Source organism: Pleuronectes platessa, chromosome 17 (assembly GCF_947347685.1).
Source record: "Pleuronectes platessa chromosome 17, fPlePla1.1, whole genome shotgun sequence".
NCBI lineage: Eukaryota > Metazoa > Chordata > Actinopteri > Pleuronectiformes > Pleuronectidae > Pleuronectes > Pleuronectes platessa.
This window is the reverse complement of record NC_070642.1, coordinates 19,737,827-19,757,587: the sequence shown is the minus strand read 5'-3', so window position 1 is coordinate 19,757,587 and position 19,761 is coordinate 19,737,827. Positions and strand designations below refer to the sequence as shown.

At 43.3% G+C, this 19,761-nt stretch overlaps 1 protein-coding gene across 1 annotated transcript in view; it reads left to right on the top strand.

Annotated features, from left to right (window-relative positions):
• The first annotated feature begins 1,547 nt into the window (after positions 1–1,547).
• LOC128459848 (ryanodine receptor 3-like) overlaps positions 1,548–19,761 on the top strand; it is an 80,295-nt gene continuing 62,081 nt past the window's right edge. Inside the window, 2 exon segments of the mRNA XM_053444775.1 lie at positions 1,548–1,595; positions 16,039–16,158. Of these exon segments, the coding sequence (XP_053300750.1) occupies positions 1,548–1,595; positions 16,039–16,158 (168 nt within the window).

Genomic DNA, 19,761 nt, shown 5'->3' with positions numbered 1-19,761 from the left:
TTGTGAGGTCGTTGCAACTACTCACCTGGGTTGTGTGAGTCACATCTGCCCCTGCAGCCGCACAACGACTACACAAAGTGTGATTCAGGTCAGCCGTGCACCATGCTGAGCCGCACGCTGGTCAGTGTGTGCACGGAGCTGATCTCACCGGCCGGCCAGCTGTCTGTGATGGATTACAGACGTTTAAAGAAATCAAACAGCTGCCGGTGTCACCAGAGCCACAACGAAGGCATCTTCACAAACAGGAAAAGGCTGCTAGTGAAGAACCTACGGCAGCTTTAGTAGAATAAGCTGTTTTAATGAATCCGCTCCTGGACGGTAGATTCATTTAAAAAGATTAAATCAAGTAGAAACATGAATAAGCTGATATTATTGAAGCAAATAATCAGTTGTTCAAAAGGCCTGATGTGTGCATTTCAATCCATTTTCACTGGGCTGCATTGAAAGTTCCCTTTCCCACCACTAGATGTCCTCGATGTCTTTTGGCAGCTCTGTCGTCTGCCTCCTGATCAGTGAGTGAGACCACATGAGGTGAAACATAATGAACATCTGACCAATGGGAAAGCCCCTGTCACCTGCAGGAGCTGTAATTAGAGGGAGAGCTACAATTAAACTGGGAGATATTAATGGTCGTGGATGATATTTGAAGTCTGGAGCAACTTTTTTTTCCTTCCATGACACAAAGTTTACACTATTTTGTGAATGTACTGAATACTGCACAACCATATGTGATGATTTAACAGGTTTAGGTGTGAATTAACTATTTTACGTGCAGATTTTCTTCATAAAATCATAATATAATAGGAATTGACTGTAGAAACCATATTCTTCCAACAAAACTTGCCAGTAACATAATGTATATCTCACTAAAACCCTTAAAAATCGTGCTAATGTTTAAAATAAACGTACGTATACATCCTCAGTACTCACTACAATAGAAATACATTAAAACAAGAAAGTTAATGATCCAGTAAATAGGCAGGATAAGTACTTCAATGTTACTTAGAAATAACATGAGCTCTTTAATAACAGGAAAAAAGAAGTGAAAGTTGATTACAGTAAACAGTGGGTGAGGTGAGACTCTGTGTGTATGGGTGAGGGGGGGGTGGGGGTGCAGACCATCCTTAACTTTACATTGATTTCCAAAAGTGGTGGTTGTTTAGAATCTGAGCATCACCATCATCGTCATCATCTCCTCTTCATCCTGAGTGACAGCCATCATCAACACCACCACCACCACCGGGAGCTCGTCCCCTGATACCCCGGCTCCATCCGTGCGCTGCTCCGCACTGCTGCTGTCGGTTCTCTGGGAGGAGGAGGAGGAGGAGGGAGAGGAGGGAGAGGAGGAGTGGATGAAGGGGTAGATAGGTGGGAGAGGGAGTGGAGGAGGAAGAGAAGGAGGAGGAGGAGGAGGAGGGGGTCTCGCCGGGCTGCCCTATATGGCTGTGGATGAGCTCCATGCTAATATCGGCTCGAGAGGCACAGCATCGCGTTTCTGCCGGCAGTCAGTGGTGGCTTCCAGAGTCTGAGCAGGCTCCTTCGCAGCCATGGCTGAGGGCGGAGAAGGGGAAGATGAGATCCAGTTCTTGAGAACTGTAAGTAAGGAGATTGTGGTCGGTGTGTGTGTGAGCTGTTCCCTTGTGGAACCGTGTGTGTGTGCGTGCGTGCGTTCGTGTGCCAATTTACGCGTAATGGAAGCAGCGTCGTGAATCCAACCATGCAAGTTGGATCAAGGTGGAAGTTGTTGTTTTTTGTTGTGTGTTTGCATTGTCACCTGTTTCATTCCGGCTGCGCTCCTCCTGCATGAGTGGAGGTGTTGGGAAGTTGCTGCAGGTTTGCACGCTGCACCACCTGTCGACAGGACTCCTAATGGGGGGGGGGGCTCAATGAGACTGTCTGCAGGTGCATGGGCAGAAATGACCTTATACACTCTGGAGCCATTTCACAACACATACCCCCCCCCCCTCTCACTTTCCTCCATACCTTTTATTTCCCACATATCGTCCATGAACATATGATTGTATTCCCACTTTGCTATTTTCTTTATTTCTTGACTTTTCCCCCTGGATTCATTCTTTCTCCTTCTCCTTGGAGGGGGACAGGACTTTTCAATAAGTTGTGCTCTCTCTCTCACGCAGGCCTCTCCTCTGCAACGACTATTTTAGTTTTGTTTGACGCAGATTGCTTATACGGTGTCTCTGTGGTTCTGGTCATGCACAGCAGTTATCCTTGTAAACGATATGACAGCGTGTATGTTGGTGTGCGGTGGGAATATCTGTCACTTTATTCTGGTGGATCCTTTTGGCTCAGGTGTTGCATGAGGAGGATCAGTGGGAATCAGCGGTGACTCAGACAGAGAGCACCTCAGGGAGTTACCTGTCTGGTGTCATGTCACCGGGGGCCCCTTGTCGATTGGACTTGACATTTGACGGTGAATTGATTTAAACTCTAAATGCTAAAACCGTCCGTCTAATTGGCATCGGTCCTGTCGAGGACCCTTGGAGATCAGTGGGCGGCTTCGGCCAATCACAACAGATTTAAACCCGTCTCCTGTCACAGCTGTTTGTGTTTGCTCGATGGAATCTGCTACTGGGTGAAAAGAGGTTTCCTGTTACTGCAAAGAGCCAGATCACTGGTTTCACATGTTTTGTCCATTTAAGCATTAGTTGTCTGGTACACCGCTTTGCACACAATGCTGCTGTGATTGAGGAACAATGATTTACCATATTTTCCTTTTCATACAGCATGAGGATCTACGTGGAACTTGGTTTAGCTTTATAATCCATCACGGCTGCTTTCTTTTTCATCAAAGTTGCATGAAGGCCCTGACTTATTCTAGAACACACACCACCAGCATGGCTCAGCAGTGGCCTTACGAAACCACATTTAAATCTGCAAGCTCCAGATTTTTCTTTGGACCCTCACCAACTTGCACACACTCATAGATATCAGTCCCCTAATATAGTTTTCAGCATGATCCATGAAATATCCCATTGGGAAATTGGTGAAAATGTCTATTTCCAGAATGTTTAAAGTGACAAAAAACATCTGGATTTACATTCTTGACCCATTTCTTATCCATTTCACCAAGTTGTGTGGAAACCACTTGTGTAGTTTTTCTATAATTTAGCTGAAAACCCAAACAGACAGGGCTGAAGCCATACCCTTTGTGGTGGAGGTAATGAAGCCAATAAACTTAGAGTGCTTAAAAACTTTAGTTACACATGGAAATGAATGGAAACCAGTAGGCTGTCTGGAAATGTAGAAAAAGATAGTAGGGTACAGGGTACAATTCCTTACATTATATAACACCATCAAGTTAGAGGTGTTTGTGAGAAACACATTGGTCACAATCAAAGCAGTAGAGGCCAACAAATGTTATGTTTTAAGATAAGATAATCTATTTGTCCAAATACACAGACATTTGAGTCTTGTATGATTCACAACTTGCTTGGATGAGTCCCACAGTTAGAGTAGAGCTGTGCACTGCTTCTCACGATGTTCATATATTTAGTGAACTGATGCAACGTGGAGCTAAAATGTCGAAACATGCTGTCACGGTCCTTCTGTGTAACACTGAGTTCAGTGCAGCTCTCCTTTGCTTTGGTTCCCCTGTTGACGTCCAGCCCACGTCGCCTCTCTCAGCTTTCAGATGTTGACATATACAATATTGTTAATCCATATGTAAACCCCTCACAGGCGTCTCAGCTGGTGGTGGTGGCAGGCGGGGACCCTGTACTTAACAGCTCCTACTATTTGAGATGCTAGTGATATGCTGACCCACACCTCTCAGATTCTACTGTCACATTGGCATCCTGGTTATCTGATGACAACAGCGATTTGGGGATGGATGGAGGGAGGTGGTGGTGGTGGTGGTGGTGTTGGTGGTGGGTGGGGGGGGCTTTCCCCTGAGGTCCACAGGGCCTTGTTATCAAACCTCAGTGGTGAGAGAGACGCGCTCTCACAGGAAGCCTTGCAACACGGGTGCTAATTGAAATTCACAACGTTATAAGGGTTGAACATTATGGAACAAGCCTGCGTACAGATCACGTGTCTCTTCACCAGGACGGAGTCAAAGCCTTTGAGTTGATTTTGTCAGCGACTGCTTTTCTTGTTGTGTTTAAGGAAAAGTTTGAGTATTTGAAAGGGGACCAGTAGTTAAAGGTCAATTCTCAGCTGATGTGAGATTTATATGAGTCACAAATCTAATATGAGTTTCCTGTATACCTAATCAAAATGATACTGGTATATGATACTATCACAATCCCCCATGTGATAGTAGGAAGATGTTCCACCTCGACTTCAAGGTGAAGACATCAGGACTTTCTTCGACTTCAAAGTTCGACAGTGAAACTTCTCCTTTGTTCCGAGATTTAACGTTTATCATCAACTCTCATCTTCTTTGTAAAACTCATTTAAATGCTTTGCTCACTGATTAGGAAAGACTCTTTCTTGGAAGCTCATTAACCTTCCAGAGATTTAATTTGAAATAAAAAGTATAGGATTAGTGTGGTGTATAGTCCGCTGAAATTGGCTTGTTTACGTCTTTAGTCCAGTTGGAAACACTCACAAAATAGTGTTTTATAATGGTGCCAAGGAAATGATGCTGGTTTTGTTTTTATTCAGTCTTTGTTAAAAGACACGGGAAATGCAAACAACATTGCCTGGATTGAATTTATGCAGGGACACCGCAATGTAATTTGCTCCGTTTGCAAACTGCAGTATTATGGGAATTCCTAATTGCAGTGTCATTAGATGGTGATGTGCAGTCACCTATATTATATGGCGCTGTTGCTAATTGTGCTGCTGGTGGAAATAATGATATTATGCTCCAACTTCATCTCAGGCTATTAGTTGTAATGCTCCTCAAGAAGCGTTAGCCATTGATACAGAAAGTCGTCTGTTGCCCTCGCGGGACTGTGACAAACACGACCAGCTTGTGCTCACCTTGACCCGAGTCTTCACCTGGAGAGACATTCACCACTGAAGCAGAGACGAAGACCAGGAGTTAGCGAGCGAGTCAGGGAAATAACAGCTTCTTGGAGTTTTCAGCTTTGACTAGTTGGCCGATGGGAGAGTGGTGTGGGTGCATTGTTTTTCAACTTGCTCTTGCTAGCTTTTCCAGGATTACCAACCTTAGCTTTAAACCTATTCCCCGAAAAAACAATGTCCAATCAAGGCTAGCTTAACCTGACACACGGCAGGAGGGTTTGGAGAGTTTTAATCTTCACAACTCAAAACACATGAGCAGAAGTGTGAAGCATAAATCCATTATAGCATTATATTGATCCATTGACCCTTGACCCTTATCTGAAAAGCCTTGTTCTAACAGGGTTATACTTTTTAAATATGTGCACCCATAATACTGCTGCTAACTTTCTCTGCCCTGCAAACAATACTGTTTTCTATATTTCAATCTCTTGGATTATTAATTGGTGAAGAAACAGGCTTTTTGTCTTGAACATGCAACTTTAGTCTTTTAGCAAAATGTCAAATCCATTGGAGAGAAAGTTTTTTAACTATTGCATCATGCCACTAACGTTAGCCTAATTACCTAGCTAGCTAGCTGTAGCTAATAATAATAACTTATTTCTCACAAGAAGGCTTTTGAGTGGTCAAACTTCTTTATGTGAACGACACCTGAGCTGTGTGAGAACGAAAGATCATAGGCAACAGGCACAAAGTTGTGTTGGGTCAAACTAACAGTCCACATGTTGTTGTGTTGTATCTTAGGCTGTAGATTTAGTTTATACCTGTCTAGAGTATATATTAGTTTTAACCACCATTGTCCAGGTGAGCCACTGTTGCACCTTTTTTAAAACCAGGTGCTCGACGCCTGCTTCCCTCCAGTAGCTCCTCGGGGCTTATTTGGAGTTTATGTTCTGGAAGCCTTCTGCATACCAAGGCGAGGAGTCTTGAGGTTTAAATTTAGCCTTTTTAAAGATGATGCTTCTACAGCACATACAGGCCCGCTCCCCCTGGCACTCGACCACGGGGGCAGAGCATGAGTCCGGGCAACACAAGCCCAATGACTCTTTCAACCTAAACTGTATACCCTATAAACGTTTTCATAGGGATAGAGTAGCGTTTGGATATCGCATGCTTGACACCAACAAGTTTTGTAGAGCATTTTGTGAAGCTTAGTATGTCAACGTAACGGACACTGTCAGTTAGACTGGAAGTGCTGCAATAAACGCACAAAGAATAAATGAACAAGGTTGTTTTCTTACAGATTTAGGTGGTAAGTTATGGTTTGATGCTGAGTCACTTCCAATGGATATTTTGGGGGAAGCTGCAAAAGTTGCTTTATTGAATTAGGCCGTTATACAGATCATAGTCTTGGTTATAGGATCTTAAATCATGTGCTGAGGGATGAAGAGTTGAAGCTTATTTTAGGATGATTGTCGTGATAATGACGGGTTTGGTAAAGTTCCATCGATCACAATTGGCTAAATGTTTGGAGTCAAGTGTCAGTTTCCCCGATTTGATATCAACTGCAAAGATGTTTTCCTAGAGGAGTAGTGCACTTGTTTCTGCAGATGTCATGTGATCGTCAGGAGGAAGAGCGTAATGAAACTCGACACTCAGTGGAAAGCCGCTTCACTCCTACACTCATAAAGCAGAGAGATAATAAGCTGCATTATCACCGTGCACAATCCTGTCTCCTGCAACATAACGTTCAATTATGCTGTAATAATATTTACTGCCAATCAAGTGCCAACGCAGAAAGGATGAACCAACTGTGCATTGAAGAAGGGGGTTCAAATCCCTTCATAGATATGGAGCCAGAGTTGATGTGTTTAAGGTTTAACAACATTTGCACCATCCTAATGATTATTAGTTGCTATTGTATGAGAAAAAGAAAGAGATTGCAAATGGCCATAGTTGCTGTTTTGGGCTTTTGACCATATTGCATTATATTCCTCATTATTATCCACGTTTCGGTTCACAAGGAAGTGCAACATCCGGCTAGCTGTCATTGGCTACTGCATCGAATCCTTTGGCCAATCAGCAGCGCCCTCACCATCTTCGGGACAGCTGAGTCGGACCTGAGCTTGTGCTGTTAACCAGACTTTTAGTTTCTTGCTGGCCGAGCACTGAAGGATTTCTTCTCCACTGGGGCTTAAGAGTTCAACTTCAAAGTTTATTCTTGTCCTTGGAAATAACAAACAATCTCAAGTTCGTTTACGAGATGTTCTCGGCCCTTTCCACCGCATGATGTGATCTCCAGTGACACTAAACTTACTGGTGATAATGTCCAGTATATGCATGATTAACAGGACAGTAAATCCTGGTGGCTTTGCATATCTCTGGCAGAGTTTTATATTTATATCACAGGTCTGAGGAGAGGAATCTGCTGTGGAAGTTAAACTGTGGGAGAATGAATCAAAACCAAATGGCTTTTCTATGATTGTTGGACTATGAGCTCATGTGTCTGAATGATGCCGACTGTGTGCAGACAAGAATAATCAAAAGTAAGGAGCGCCGCGGACTAGTAATTTCTCTGGGAGAGGAAAATCTATCCCAGCTCTGAGTCATCATTCCGGGGTCTTATATCACACTTGTTGATGCCCTTGCAAAGTTTCTCTCTTCGGTGAGAGAGATAGAAGAGGTGCCTCCCCCCCCCCCCCCCCCGCACCCCTCAGCCTGATCTAAATGAAATGGGAGGGGTTTCCTCTGTATTGATTTGAGCAAGCTGTGATGGCAGCAGGGTTTGTCTGGCGACTTTTAATATCACAATCTGGGCTTCGACTCTGTTTGGTTAAATCAGAGACGAGTTGATCATCTGTGTTTCTGGGTTGACGGAACATGAATGAAAAGTTTTCATATTTTCTCTGCAGCTTCTGCCTGTGGGGAGAAACATCTGCATCCGGTGTTGTTTCACTTTCCAGAGAGAACACCATCTTATCTTTATGTCATTATACGTCTTCGACCTTGAACTGGCGTTTGAAAGCTTATGAAAAACACATGAATTATGAACGGGAGGAGGAAAAGGCTCTCTCAGGCTGACGCGCCGACAGTGTGGCCTCATGTTTGCATTATGTAAGTGTGCATTCCCTAAAATACTGCTTATTAATATGGAAAAACTTCTGTGTATCTGTTATGACTATGAAGTATTTAGCCTTTACTCTACATACAACCTCTCTCACAAATCAAAAGAACAGGACTAACTTGACCAATGATGAATTATACAATCAGAATAAATACATTTAGAGTATTGATGTGTCAGCAGGGGACATGATGCAGTGAATTTGGTCCAGACACAGTTAGAAGTAGAATCTCAGCAGCAGCAGCGTGAGTGGACTCTCAACCCGAAATAATTACATTCATTTATCAACCAAGGACTGAAAAAGGTGCAGACAGTGAGCGTCTCAGCCTTTTAAGTGTCCCTCAGGTCACCTGGTTCATTTTCATTCAATGCCAACACGGCTCCGTTGGTTTGAGGCTCTTTGGTCATGTGTTTTTAGATTTATACATCCGGAGGATTGTTTGGTCTGAGTCTAAACTCCTCCCATATTTACCTGTTGTGTAATTTAATTACGTATTCATCATGGCCTCTGTTATAAACATGTCACCTGACCTCTTTTGCTCCATGGCCACCGATCCATATAATGTAACAATGGATCCTAATGATTTTTGGTAAATGATTTGTTGGTACTTTCCGGGGGGAGCAGCAGAGTCTGGTCTTTCTTCTCTGTAGGTTCATCCCTTCAAGCAAAACTTTTCACGGTCACATAGTTTTCACGATGTGATTCCATACGTAGTTAAACTTATAGCCTGAGATTATGTAGAGACCTTCAGTGAGCAAAGCATCAAAGTGACTTTACTATAGAACAACTTGCTGTTCAGTCTCTAAACAGCATTTGTGCAGTAGTGTGCCTTGCTCAAGGGCAACTTGTGGTAATAATGGGCGAGGATCAAGAAATCAATCACTTCTACAACCACAATCATTTTTTGGTTTAGTGACTGATCCCATTAAAATTATTTTCTGTCAAGACGGGATTTGAGGAGGTTTTACTTGAGGAGCACATGTCTCTATTTGTCTTTCTGCTAACAACCTGCTCATCTTTAGTTTTTCCGTAAACCCACTGAAATCCTCGAAACACCATTTTCTATTTGCTGTGAGCGTCTGACATCGCTTGATGGATCCGTGAATCTTTTGTCAGTCCTCGCTGAGGCAGGTTTATCTTGTCACAGGCTGCTGCTGATGTGTCTGCAAAAACTCCAACATGCTCATTGAATTGATCTTGTGTCAGGTCTTGAATTCTAAGGACAAATTCTTGATTTATACTACTGACGTCTTCTGAGGACGTTTTGCAGCATGACAGCTGAAATCACAGGTGAGCCTCAGATTTGGACACTGTGGGATGGAGGGTGAGATAACTGTTGGCTCAGGTGTGGAGCTGAGAGGAGAGAAGAGGGTGTTTGTCTCACCTTCTATGCACCTCTCTTTCTGACTGATTCTCTCTCTCTCACACACACAACCACACACTCCTCTCTTCACACCCCACTACATCTTGCCTGTGTCTGCTCTGTCTCATCAGACAGGTTGATGGACATCAGAGCAGCTCCGTGTCCGTCTCCTGACCAGAGGCGCTCAGAGCTTCTGCAGGAGGTGGACGCCTCGGCCTCGAACACACGGAGACCTTTTATTATTGGAAGCCCCACTGAAGCAATATGCATGTAAACGAGGAGGCCTGGGAAATCCAATTTGTCACAGGAACACCATATAAATCCTGGAGTCTGTGATCCATGGCCGTGTAACCGGAGGGCGAAACTTGCTTGACTGTGGAAATTGTATTTTATTTAATTTTTCATACAGAGTTCAGGTGTGCATTGCCTTATTTATTTTGACCCATGATGTCGTCTCAGATATGCTCTCAAAATGATATGCTTATATCACGTATCTGCACACAAGGGGAGTGTCACGTTAAATGGATCTTAACTGGGTAATTGTACAGATGAAAACAAAATCTTTGTTGAATATTAAAACACAATAGTCCCTGTATTTTATCAGGTGTAGTGACAGGAGAGTCTGTGCTTCAGCAAGGGATTGAAACAGTGGAGACATTTGTCAGGAGGACCCCCCCCCCCCCCTCCCTCCACCAGAATCTGTGGAGTTTATTAAATCCATCTAAATCTGAAAAAACTGAACCCGAAATCGAATTTAGCCACGTCCAGGAAGTGAGAGTAAGAGCTGACTTTCATCCCTCGAAGGGGAAGAGAGCAAATAATGACAGCTAGGCCGGAAAACATTTAGCAAGTGCACTGAACACCGTGCAGACACACACTGCTAAAACAGATGGGCTGACGGCTAAGAGAGAAATACACTGATGTGGGTTTTCCATCCCTCCTCTGTGCAGTCGTGTTGTTCCTTCTGAGCAGTTAAATGCCTCGTTGGCATTCAGGGAAACACACAATCCTGTTGTTATGTGTAACAAGGTGTACGGGGGCTGTGTGCAGCTTGTTTGTTCCTTATGCAATTTTAGTAAATGAATAATTGACACGGATCAACATTCCCTTCGCCTCACGGTGTGTTTTGGTTCTCTGGAGCTAAATGGCAGCGCGGCTCTAAATCTCATTCATTTAAAAAGCCTCATTATTCAGTTATGATCCAAACGCTATTGAGTGGCACAGTGCTAACGCTGCTTAAACACCGATCTGAGGAGATAATGAAGTGTTATTGTGCAGGAGAGGGTTGTGAAGGTTTAGACTTTGTGAGTGAATGGAGCTTTTCTCTCCACCTGTCTGAGTTCTGCTCTCAGTCGCTGGTAGTTAACAAGTTCTTTTCCCAATGAGTTCAAGTTTATGACTAAATCGATCAATTATCAACAAATTCTGATAATTTCAGGGCTAAACTTTATAATGAGATTGACTAAGCTGAAGAATGGAAGCTTCAGCGTCCACAAGCACTGATCTTTGAATCGGCTCACTCCTACTTTATAATGTCAAGCATAGAACAGCTGTTAATCCACTGCTTATTTAAGCAGCGGCTGCTGTTCAGTGTGAAGCCCGAGGTAACGTCTTGAACTGTCTCTGGTGTCACATGTTAGAGACTGAGAGCTGAGACTGTTCCTCAAAACAATCAGTCACCTCATCTCCTGCTGGGGGCAGAGGAGGTTTCACCTGGAATATGTGAGATTCAAATCAAATGTGATTGACTGATTGACTTCACAAAATATTTGCAAATACATTTTCTGATGATCTATTAATCAATTATTTAGATTTTTTCAGCTCTAACTTGTTTTATCTTCTTATTCTTACGTCACTGTCTGCATTGAAAAACATATTATTTATGAAGTAGACAATATTAACTTCAAACTTTACTCCAAACAATCTGCAGCTATGAAACAATCTAGTTAAACTTGTGTACTTGACATAAACATTACTCATATGTCTAATAACAGGGTTTACTTTGACAGGTATATTTGTACACTATAGAGTGTACTCATGAGTTTTTATGGGTTATGCATCTTCACGGTGCTTAAAGAATGTTTGAGCCTTACATCAATATATATATATTGGATTTTTGTTTTATTGCTGTTGATGACAATTATATTGCAATGTTACTTTTTACCAAGCCAACAGCAAATCCTCCAAATGGTCGTTGATTTGAATCAACGGAATTAAAAGTAAACATTAGAACCTATATTAACCTGTGATTTATTTATCTGAGTGTATGACCATAAAGCTCGAGGTCAAAATGCTTTAGTCAGTTTTTCCTTCTGCCTCTCTCTGTTGTTTACGGTTTCAGCTTCGAGGACAATTCTTCACTGTCACTGCTCCTTTGCCTTTTAATCAGACTCTCACTGTTCCTCAGGCTCTACAAGGTTTCAAAAGTCTAACGTTAGGTTGAAACTTTGTGAGCAACAACTTCATTATTTATCGTCAGGAGCTCATGTTGTGACAAATCACCTGAGAATACAAAGATTCTTAAAAAAAGTGAATTATTCAACAATCCCGGGGGGAAAAAATCCTTTGTCTCCATCTGGGCTTTGAATATCTGTATATCTGTGATAGACAGATCAGTGTGAGGCCCTAATCCAGCTTATCAGGTTAAACCTCTCACACATCCACACTGTATCTGCTTTGCTAAGCTAAGCTTCACTCAAAAACACGTAGGTCGACCTGTACTTAGCACCCTGTCCGACATTTATGAGAAACACGACTCCTGAGCAGTTAGAGCAATCTAGACGCCCTGAGGTCGTGTGAACAAGGAACAAACATGCTGGAAGTTTCTTTTTATTCCCTGCAGTTTTTAAACCCCTGTCCGATCTGTGTTCCTTCCCACTGCTCGCCCGCCCGATTCCCACTGAGCATGTGCAAGGCATGCGTGTGAAAATAGCAGCGCTGAGGGATTGAACAGATTCACCTTTTCTCAAGTTCACATTGGTGGCGGCACTGGGTGAGTTGTGGGAGTTTATTTGGCACGCCGGAGCGCTGGGAGTTCTCGGGTTTCGGCTGGCGGCTGCATCGGGAGCGTTCACCGACGCACCTGCCGCTGTCTGTTAGGGCGAGGGGAGGCCGGCTGCCTGAGGGAAGCAGCCGGGGGCGAGAGAGGGAAGCAGCCGGGGGCGAGAGAGGGAAAGCCAGAGAGGGGCGAGGTCAGGGGAGTGGAGGGGGGGTTGAGGGGGCAGTGTTACATCCAGCTGTGTGTCAGTGGTTGTTTCCAGTAAACTCTGTGTTGGGAAACTTTGTTTGTCGGGACAAAGCAGAGTTGGTTCTGCAGGATCCAGAGGGTGGAGTACTGAGGAGAGGGAGAGGTCAAGTTGCCGCTCTACACTTGGATGGTGGGTGAAGCAGCCCCCCCAACCCTCGCTTACCTCCTCCTCCTCCTCCTCCTCCAGGCCAGGACCCTATACATAGTCCTGATGCTGCTGCTTAGCTGTCTAGCAGATGGTCTCACTGCTGCCGCGAGGATCACTTTGCCTCGGATTCACCAGATTCTCTGGCCGGGGATCAAGTCGGGGGTGCAGGGGGTCGACGGAGAGTGTCCTGGCCGCGGGGTGCACACAACACTTCCATTAGTCTCTGAGATCTGATCACAGAGATTGGGTCTTTATGAGATAAATCCACTGTGCGTCCACTCTGGACATCAAACTGTCCCGTGAACGACGTCTCCTGAGGTTTTATTTATTTACTGAGAGTGATGTTGGCACCGTCGTCCACTCGGCTCCTCCACCCTCCAGCGCTCAGATGACTGGATGACGTCCAGCCCATGTTGTGATTTGATCCCCGGTGCAACTCTGACCACTTCTGGTTCTAAAGTTGCATTATCAAAGTGAGGGGGGGGGAGTAAATCATTTGACAGACTTATATGATTTATATGATTTATCTCGCCCCTTATTGATATAAACAGGGTGAACAAAGTCTTAAAAGCACCTGTAAGTGGAACCCACTGGATTCAACAGCAGCACATGGTTGTATAGTTGACATATCATGACTTAAATGAACAAATGCTGATCTTCATGACTTCCATCAAGAGATTTTATTATAGAAAATGCTGTTTATCATTACCTAGCTTGTACCGTAGCAGTTTAAACTCTCAAGTTCGATCTAATTGCTGCTTTAGAAGATTCCCACTGAGGTTTTCTCACTTGAATCCCCTTGTTTGGACTGATAATCACCTATTGACTTGCTCCTTAGCCTCGAGAAGGGTGTGTACATGTCTGTGTGTACATGTCTGTGTGTACATGTTTGTGAAGTAATGGATGCGACGCCCCGTTGGTTTCATAAAGCCACCAGAATTCCAAACAGCTGAAAATAAAGAGCGGCTATTTACTCGATTTGTTTAAAGAGGTGACAAGTCTCCTGTCATCCTGTGCGGCCTGAAACAACGAGTTGTGTTTCCTCCATCACACAACAACCATTACAAAAACTAAAGCTTGGGATTTGGAGCCAACTTTAATGCTTTCTGTAATCAGTAATCACCCCCGGAGCCCAGAGTTGCATTGTGGGGTATTTAAAACACTGCTGGTATGGACTGATGGGCCAGCTCAGCTCCCCCAGTATCCTCACTATGCGTTATTTTATCCATTAACAGGGATTTTTATTGCCTCGCAACACAAACTAACCAAAAATATCGAAGCCAAATATTCAAGGACCCTTTTATTGGAGCTGCTGTGATTACCATCTGCACCAATTAACTGCTTTATAAATCACTAGATGCTTCCTTAATCTCAGTGTGTTTATTCATCAATTACATGTGTTTCTTGTTAGGTTGCAGTCAGGGAAGAGTTTGATTACATCTTGACTTCATCTGTTTGATGTAAAGATTTAGTTTACTTGGGGTAAAATACAATATAACCAGTGTTTCCCATTAATCTTCTAGACTGTGACTGGACGCCATGATCTAATTTGTCCTGCCCCAGTTTCATAATGAATGAGAAGCTGTGTACCCACTGGCCTGCTTGCACTACTATCCATAAAGTTTTTACCATCCTCACAACAGTAAAACCACATAGCCTGCCTTTCACTTTTGTGTACCTGAAATGTCATTATAACCACTGCCATACAACATCAACTACTAAATTCTCTTGCCTTTAAATTGCAGGAGTCAGTGACACTTTTAAGAAACACTATATATTTTCATTTGCTCCAGTTATTAAACTTGTAAACATGTGCTGTGTTTCTGTGCCCCCCCCCCCTCGTTGTAACAACCAGAGTGTGGATCTAATTTGTGATGCAATCCCAACACAAACTGGAGCATCTTCAAAAGCTGTGAAACAAAGACGCCGACTTCTACCCTCCCACAGTGTCTGTTTGAACTTTGACGTCTCCTTGAAGGAAAGAAAAATATACTTCAGTTCCCGGGAGTTCTTAGTTGGGTGCAGGAGCTGCTGGTGAAGTCTTTCTAATGCGGAGAAATATCAATGGGGATCAATGCGCTTGCTTCGCGATCACAGTTAATGTTTGTGTTTTTGAGTGTTTGTTTGAAATATGGTCAGGGTCTGTTATCCCCCCCCCCCCCCCCCCCCCCCGAGTCTGTGGGTGCTGTGCCGCCTGTTTCTGAATCTATTGAATTAATGCTGCTGTGAAGGAGGTGGGAGCCAGCACCATGGAAACTATCAGCTCAGATTAGTGTGGGACGTGAGCTGGCAGGAGACACACACACACTACACACACACACACACAGACACACACTACACACAAACAAATCGATACCTCTGTGTGCGATGCTGAATCGAGGCTGACCCCTCTCCATTCCGACAGATACAGATGTTCATTTACTGGTTTGCACTGATTGAATCGAGATCTGACTCGACTCCCACTGAGACACCAGAGCCTGTGGAACAGATTTAGAAATGATATCACTGCTGCTGATCTATGTAGTTTTGGTTGTATTTTCTTTTTGGTTCTAGATTTAATTTGACAACAAGGGAATTCCTCGTGTGTCTTCTTTTCATTGTTAATTGTTCTGTGAGAGCATTTTGGTCAGAATGTGTCTTATTCATATCTTGTCTATCTTCTTATTCTGGGTTGAGGGTTGGATTTATTTATCAATACATGACAATAACTAGACTAGAGACACTTACTAGAGCACAAACCTCCACCAAGGCCCAACTGCCCCCTTTCAAAACCACATTTAATACTAGATCCACATTAAGATATGCACCAAATTAAACACATTCATATATATTAGTTATTAATTTAGTAGCTTTTATCATAATCCTGCAAACTAAAACCAAACGAATGAGTTCAAACCAAAATCAAATGTAAATATTTAGGATCAACTTTACCCTGGTCCTCATACTGTACTTTTTATTTATTTTCTTCTGCTGTGATGGATCTTGCTCCTCTCTGCACATTTACACCTCATGATGATAAATCAATTTGAGTTATACCCCGTCAGGCTTCACCCCATAAATTCCAGGATTTATCTTTTATGCTGCTTTAGGTTTTAATATCAGCAGTGACTCATGTAATTCATTAGGTGCACGTCTATGAAGCAACAGGTTTGAGCCCAGATGGATTTTCTTGTTTATTCTGCACACTGTTGATGACGCTTGGCATTAATCCTCGTGTCTCCTCTGGCAGGACGATGAGGTGGTGCTCCAGAGTGTGGCCACCATCCAGAAGGAGCATTGTAAGTTCTGCCTGGCCGCTGAGGGACTCGGAAACCGTCTGTGTTACCTGGAATCCACTTCGGAAGCTAAGGTGAGGAGGACGCCACACATCTGCTGTTTGTTGAAGAAATGACAAGTCAGTGGAAGTTTGGCGTGAGACGGGCTGTGTGACCTTTAACCTTTTAGGGCAGAACTCTGGAGATGTTTGCCTCTGACATCTGGTGCTGACCAATGTCTTTTAAGATGAAAGTCACTTTTGTCTTGCTTTTGTTTTTGTAACCTTACAGCCCTGATAGATGAGTTCACCACAGGTCACGTCTGAAATGTGTTCATTTAAATCTATTTATTTACTGTTGGTTTAATTATTCTTTAAATATTTAGGTCTGTTTGGTTCAATTAGCTTGAACCATTATTGTTTGAAGTGACTTAGGATGAAGATTTCACCCATTTATCCATGAGCTTTATTCTTAAACTGTTTGTATATATGACTCAAAATACATTTTCAATTTGGGTTTTAAAACCAAATAGTTATTTTGGGGTTTTCTGTAATTAGTAGAACTACTCAGTTGATTAAAGAAAGTGAAATTAAGATATGTAACATCCCTGAAAATCTTATAAACCAAGTGCAGCTTATTCAACTTCTTGAAACTGACCCAGATATGAATATTCAGACGTTTCATTTAAAGAAATCTCTGAGCTGTATTAGTGTGTGTTTATGTTTGTTTCTCCTCTTGAAAATTAATTACTTCTCCCAGTAATTGGATCCTCCAACAATTAACATGGAGCACCCAAACCTCATTTGCATAGTTAAATATGGCACAATATGAAAATAACGCTGCATCCAAATAGAATCCGTGGTCCAGTTCTGCTCCTGATAACAGAGTGTAAATCAAAGAGACACTTGTGATGTGTTTCCCTGAAACCATCTGTTTACCCCCGTCTCCTTCCCCCCCCCACTCGTACTGAGACGAGCTGTCAAATAATGGGATGGATTAAAAAAAGTGCAGATTCTGTGATGTCAATTAGAGCTAATTGGATTTAAAAAAGAGGAGACAAACAAATAATCTCAAAAACGAGGGGGTCTTGTTGGTGCAGAGGATGAAACACTTCCTCACTGCTGCAGTGATCCAGGCTCAGTTCCGGCTCTGGTGCTTCCAGCTTGGCCACAATCCCAAAAACACAAACAAAAACAACAACAAGAACAAACACGATGCACAAAGTGAGGCTAGGATGTTCTGGTTGTTGCCGTAGTGGAGCAACACTACAGGAGCCGTCAGTGCAGAGTTCCACGTCTCATTAATCTTCCTTTTGACAAGAGGGACTTTGTGGTCTCCACGAAACAAGACGTTCAAATGATGCAAATCGTTTTGAATCTAGAGAATATATATCTTAATAGGAACATAATTATTTGATATCACATCACTGAGGTGTTTCACTGGCGAGAGGTCAGTGAGTTATGCAGACGACAGACAATGCAGCACATATGCATTCTGATACCGTGCTCACCATTTTCACTTTGGCTTCACACCCACTTTACATGTCAGGGTGCCGGTCACATGATCATAACTCTCCTCTGCCAGGTTCACATGGGTCTTTACGAGCTGTGCATATCACGTAAAGCCTGATTTAACTGAGCCGCCGCTGAGCAGTGGGACTGTAAATAAGATTAGGGGACGTGGGGGCATGTTATCGCTCACCCACCTGGAGGAGTTGTTCAGCTGGAGGGGGCAACAACCTGCAGAGCCCCCCCCCCCCCGACAGCCCGTCACCAGCTCCTCTCTCCTCTCACCTTGGTGCCGGGGACGCTTGTGGGCCTCCTTGGGTTTGAGATGTGACTGAGGGTGGAGGGTGACAGCTGGGGTTTGGCACGAGGGGAGGGGCCGTCGCCTGCTGCCTGTTCTCAGGTGCTGACTCCTCGTTTCCCCCCCGATCCTAATCAGACAGGGAGTCATTAGATCCAATTAAGAGAGGAGTTCTGAGATGGTTAATTGAAAGTTTGAATTGTTGCCTTTATGATGTCAACTGCACAAATACTAATCAGATTAGATTGCTAAATAACTTTTATTAATATCCTTGTTATCAAAACTAATTATATATAATTGTTTTAATTGTAAAAAAATAGAATCTGATCCTATACTGATAGATAACCTTGAGAAGATGGAGGCGTCAACTTGTTTCACATCATTTGATCTCCTTTTCAATAGTCTGCATATAATGTCATAATCCAGGTTGTTAGATATTACAGTTTGATCTATCGAAGCATCATTTTACCAAATATTACAGCTCACATCATTGCATTGCCTCAAGATCCCCGTGGAGTCTGGGGGAGAAGACTGTGACTTTCTTAAAGGTCGATTTGACCACAAAGAGGATTTTCTTTTATTCCCGAATGTTCAGTGTGCCTTCACGATGCGATAAGAAGTATGGTAATTGGAAAATTGGCAGTAAATAATTCATAAGTGGTGTTAGCCTCTGCAGCAGCCGGTCACAAGTTATCCCCGTAGAAGGTCGTAGGTCATCTTAGGTGGAGCTGCATCGTGTTGTGTTGAAAAGTAAATATTCAACTGTTAGTTTCTAGTTTTGTGGTGAGATTATTCGATTTTACGGTCGCTAACCTATTATAAACGTGTTTGTTGTATTATCATAAATGTTGTGTTAATAGATTTGTTTGTCGCTGGTTAAGACACACAAACAGACACACACAGTAGTGGTGTAGTGGTGCTGAAGGTTCCCCTGCATGTGTTGAGTTACAGAGTAGCACCATCCTCATTATCACCCGGCAGCTCGGCCCTCTCTCCTCACATCTCTCACTTCAATGCAGAGTCAGGCACTCGGCACCTTAACTCATTCCTCTGTGTGGGGGGGAGATGGATAGTGATGCATTTCGGGGGGGGGGGGGGGGGGGGGGTGGGGGGGGTTATGAAATGTGATGATAAATAGTATTGAATGAGCACTAAATAATAAAAGGATGTGTAAAGATATGAGCGCAGGGATCTGAACTGATATGACTTGTCTACACGTTGTTGTTGTTGTTGACATGTCAGCGGTGTAATATTAATCAACAGTGCCCTCTAGCACAACAGGAAGTAAATTCATTTCTCACCCTGACAAGCGGAGTCAATTAGTGAAGGTTTCGCTCCTGCATTGTTTTTAAATTGAACGTTATTCACAAGCATTTTGTCATCTCGCCTTTTTTATAGCAACACAAATGATGACAAATGAAAAATGACCATCTCCAGGTCACAGTAACGAACACACCCTCATATTACACTGTGCCTGGTTGTCACTGAATCATTTATGATCATTAAACGTATTGAATTTTACAAACGAGCACTTTGCTGCGATTGGAGGACAAATCCACTGAGAGCCACACCAGCCTGTTTGCTGAGGAGTGAAACACGAGCAGATTAATTATTGGTCAGTGGAGCCACCGGCTGCACCCCCCCCCCACCCCCCCACACCCCCCCCACTTGTTAGCAGCACACCAGCACGGCGGAGGAAGCTGAGGTCATCCGAATTATTTATGAGCAGCACTCGTCACTGAGCTGGTTAATCATTTCACTTGGTCTCTGGTCCCAGGATCAGGGCCTGATGCAATTAATTCCACAGCCAATTGCTGCTATGGAAATATTCATTCAATTTGAGAGCGTAGATAAAATGTTGATGCTTGTCTGTTTTAAAATAAATCAACACA